The sequence below is a fragment of the Anneissia japonica genome, unplaced genomic scaffold (genome assembly GCF_011630105.1).
Source record: "Anneissia japonica isolate Jap-2015-1 unplaced genomic scaffold, ASM1163010v1 scaffold288292_len1863012_cov191, whole genome shotgun sequence".
NCBI lineage: Eukaryota > Metazoa > Echinodermata > Crinoidea > Comatulida > Comatulidae > Anneissia > Anneissia japonica.
The window spans coordinates 1,356,612-1,361,159 of record NW_022688773.1 but is presented as its reverse complement, the minus strand read 5'-3'; the positions used below and the strand labels follow the sequence as shown (position 1 = coordinate 1,361,159).

Sequence of the window (4,548 nt, the reverse complement as noted above, 5' to 3'; positions counted from 1 at the left end):
AAACAATGGCTGGATCTCAGTAGAGATACAAAAATGATAAGCAACAGCTAAAAAGTAAACGTAAGTAAACAGCCAGAAATAGAACCAGAGCTTTCGGACAACACTAGTCCTTCCTCAGTGGCGAGGAATATATATATAATATAATATAATATAATATAATATAATATAATATATATATAATATTCATTGGACTATTCGAAGAATATAGTTACGATATTATACCTTTGTAGTTGACGAATTAAATAGTTTCTTCTCCTTTTTCAATTGAAATTTAATGAGGTACCGGTACTTTAACTAGCAATATGGTAGGCCTATACATTCTTGAGGTGAATGCGCATTTTTCGATTGATCGATGCTGCGGAAGTCCCTTCCAAAGCTCAGATTCGTTTCTAAACCTGGCTCTGGTGGGGAAAGCCGACCTCCTAAGGACACCTTAAACAGGAGTTTAACAGAAGTGGTAGAAATATGGTCGAATATTAGGATGAATAATTCAAAACTCATCGTTTTTTTTTCGTCTAACCTGAATTAAATATTACTAGTGCCAGTTACAACTATTAGGCCTACGTTTATTTAAAAGAGCGCTATCTATCTTTATTAAAAATATTGAATTATATATTTTTTAATTTTTCAGACAGCATGCCTTATACCTTTGCTTAGAGGACGTTGATACTTGTTTCATGTAACTATAGTATTGCTTACCTCAGCATCAACAAACGTATTTGCTACGGTACTATATGCTTCATATAAAATAGCTACACAAATACATTCATTTGTTTTTGTATCAATATGTCTCTTATACACATCTAGATGTGTATAAGAGACAGTATATATATATATATATATGTTTATGTGGAAGGATAACCGTATGTTAATTAAAAGTTGATTATTTATCATATTAAATTTTATCATATTAATTATCTGCTAAAGTTTAGCTATCAGGCAATGTGATGATAGTTATATAATAGTATTAGTAGGCCTTACTTATTATAAGTAATGTTATTAGTAGGAATGAGTATACCCCTATTAATCCTAGTAATAATTGCCCATTATTGTTATAGCATATTAATTAGGGCTACCTAGTTAATTGGTGTCCTAATTTTGGAGAGACCCATTAGCCATGTATACCCCTATTAATCCTAGTAATAATATGCCCATTATTGTTATAGCATATTAATTAGGGCTACCTAGTTAATTGGTGTCCTAATTTTGGAGAGACCCATTAGCCATGTTTTAATATTATATTTACCAAATAGCCAACTATCAATGAAATGGTCATCCGTGAGTAAGAATGATGCCAAGGCCAAAACTATGCAGTGTATTTCAGTTTTTTAATTTTGTTTATAGCACTGTTCTATAAAAAAAAAAAAACAACAACAACAAAAACAACATATTAAAATCCCACAGGCTTGAGTTCCTATTACTATACTAGAGGAGCAAAAATAAAACTTAAGTGGTTATAGAGCTAGGATTTAAACTTGTCGAGCTCTGATGGAAACACAGCGGGAAGAAATGCGTTTGTTCGGGGAACATACTTGGCCTTTCATCATGATCATCACCATCTCCTAGCCTAAAGCGTCCAATAAAAGGTTATGGGTTTCTACAGTTCTCAGCAGTTTGCTAAATCTGGCATTACGAGGGGTTTTGCCACGCATTCATAGAGAATTATGCCAATGTAGGCCCATAATGTAAAATAGTCTACTGTATGTTAAGACAATGAGTTGTTATATCTGCCTTAACAATTTCAGAATCTGTTCTTTTATTTTACATAATGTGGAATATAACTTCAAATATTAATATTGATACCAATGGTTCTAAAGACAAGAATTTTTTGTTACTGCCCTGTCTTAACCGTATCAGGTCAAGTTTAGGAGTTAATCTGGCGCAACCAAGGCCAAAATCTAGGCTTAGGCCTAATATCCAGTCGCGATTGAAATCCTCTGGAAGGGTGGTGCGATGCGATCAAGGTGTGTTACAGTGACCATAAATTCTTAAACCAGAGTTGTTTTTAAATACTAAATAAAATGGACGAAACAGTTGTAGATCTTAAGAAAATTAGATAGATTTATTAAATTAACATTATTATATTGTTTGTACTGTACATATTAATTTCAGTACTGGTTTTGAATTATTGCTCTCAATGTTAAAAACCACAATTGTTACTAGAATTTGTGTTAACAAATTCTATAACATTCATAGGCCTATCACTTAATTAATGAAAGCAATACATTATTAGTAAGCTAGAATAGGGTGGATTTACAAATACAGTATAGATTATTGTAAAAGTCAATAGCAGCAGAGAAAATGACAAAGGAATGTAAAATAAAAGGGTGCAGCGGAACGAACCAGATGGGATGGTAAAGAGAAATGCCAGGACCTTCTTTAGTCAGGTTGATAAAAAACAACAATACAGATGGTAGTAGGCCTAGCACTATTGTGTAGTAGGCATATCAAACATAAAATCAACAGATTCCACTTTTAAAACTAGGTTTTAGTACATATATAAATATTAATCAAAGAACAGAGTACTGGTACGATAAGATGCGGCAGGCCTAGAGTACTTAAAAATAAATAACATGATAGTAACTAAATCTCTTTAAAATGGAAACATACGATATTAATTTTATTATCGAACATCGACTATAATAAACTGTTAGGCCTATTGTTAATTAAAATCTATTAAGATAATTATTGTTACTAAAAACATGGTTCATTCCATTCCATTCTATGAATATAATTATAAACAATATATGCTAGTAATCTCTAACTTGAAGGGAGACACCATGACAGGAATTTAATATACAGGTAACCTGTATTTCACTGGTTGATTATTAACCAACATTGTGTTAATTCTATGGAGAAATAACTACTCGTTAAAATGATAAAGAAATTCAGTTTTAACGAGTTTTACAGATGCAGCAAGGATTGTTGAGCATGGTCGAGTAGCCTAGAGGAAAGTCTGCTCGACAAATATCACTTTGCAACGATGGGAATATTAGTCCAAAAAGCATCAAAATAATGTTAGGCCTAATACTTAACTAGAATTGAACATCATGGAAGGAGTAAATTGAATAAATACGATAAAGGCGATAATTAGTAATAGTTTCGATCTACTTTAATAAGGGATAATGAGAATGACACAGAGTTATAAATGTTTTGTTGATCTTCGTCGTGTTGTATGTCATTCCAAATTTATTGTACGATTCTGAAATGTAATCATAAGTTAGGATAGTTTGTAAGTCCAAGAATGGAGGTATAACAATATATACCTCCGTGGCTTAAAAAAGTGTAAAATAAAACTGTTCGCTGCTCATGGCTAACGATGGTTTCCCAGATCATTCATCATCCTACTAATTAGTATACGCGCAAATACCAAACCAGACGGTTAACCGCATCAGGCAGGTCCTTTTACATCGCGTCCAAATTTTCATTCAAAATATGTTACATAGTTTCCTTTGAATAAAGTACAGTTGAGTAGAATATGTAAAGAATTTTTTTTAACCGAAAACACTTACCAGGGGGCTCGGGTTCTGTCGGTTTCTGCTTTGAATTTTGGCGCGATTCTACCATCCATGGATAAATTGTTTTTGGCAAGATTGATAAATTTTTAGATGTCAGGGCTTGGTCGTTCCCACATGTTGTTGGAGTCGTCTGCTGCGATTCTTGTCCGTTAAAGTTTGAAGCGCCAACCGGTGAATCGTCTGCCTGGACATTTTGATAACTGTTTGCGTTAATTTGATCATAATAAAACTGTGAATTACTGAAACCAAAGCTACCGTTGCTATAGTATTCACTGTAAATCTGCGAGCTGTCAAAAATACCTCTTTGCATCGTCATTTCTCGATAAAAAATTATTTCCATCTGACAACTACGGGACATCCTTCACTCAAGTAGTCGAAATCATAACATCACGTGACCAGCACTTAGGCCAATGGGATTATATTCAGGTAAACTCTGTCCTCAACAGTCGCGGCTCGATTGATACAAAGCATATACAGTACTAATCAATTACGGTATATACACACTTTAATTATTATCAATATGAAGAGAGGAAGTATCTCTTTGTCTCTAAAGCAGTATATATACATATATAAATGTGTGTATTAACATACAAGCTGCCAAACAAACAAGACTTTTGGAAACGATAGTTGAATATCAGTTGAAATACAGAGTAAGCGGTAAAGAGGGTAAGATTACTGTTTGAGAGTGAACAAATAACGTATACTAATAATTCAACGCAAATTTAGCGTGTATTTGAGACAAAGATGAATAAACCTTTACAGAATGTCGATTAAACTTAACTGACCAATCAGAAGAGTGATGGATGCGCGCCTGTTTACGCCGTCGTTTGTTGGACATTAGCAAGAATATCCAAAGGACGGGGTTTAAGTCCATTGCAAGAGCTTAGGCCTATGCCTTATTTTATATATAATTCTGTAATGAAATCAATACATTTGGCCATCCTCTTGCAAATATTCAGCGTTGATCAATAAAGGCCGGCCTAACTATCAGTAAATTTAATATACAGTTGTTTCTGTATTCGTAATGTTA

At 33.4% G+C, this 4,548-nt stretch overlaps 1 protein-coding gene across 1 annotated transcript in view; it reads right to left on the bottom strand.

Annotated features, from left to right (window-relative positions):
* Window positions 1-3,843, bottom strand: part of LOC117123382 (homeobox protein Hox-D3-like) — a 17,855-nt gene extending 14,012 nt beyond the window's left edge. Inside the window, exon 1 of the mRNA XM_033269282.1 lies at window positions 3,513-3,843. Within this exon, the coding sequence (XP_033125173.1) occupies window positions 3,513-3,834 (322 nt within the window). The 5' untranslated portion in view covers window positions 3,835-3,843. The remainder of the gene's footprint in view (window positions 1-3,512) is intronic.
* Window positions 3,844-4,548: the final 705 nt, after the last annotated feature.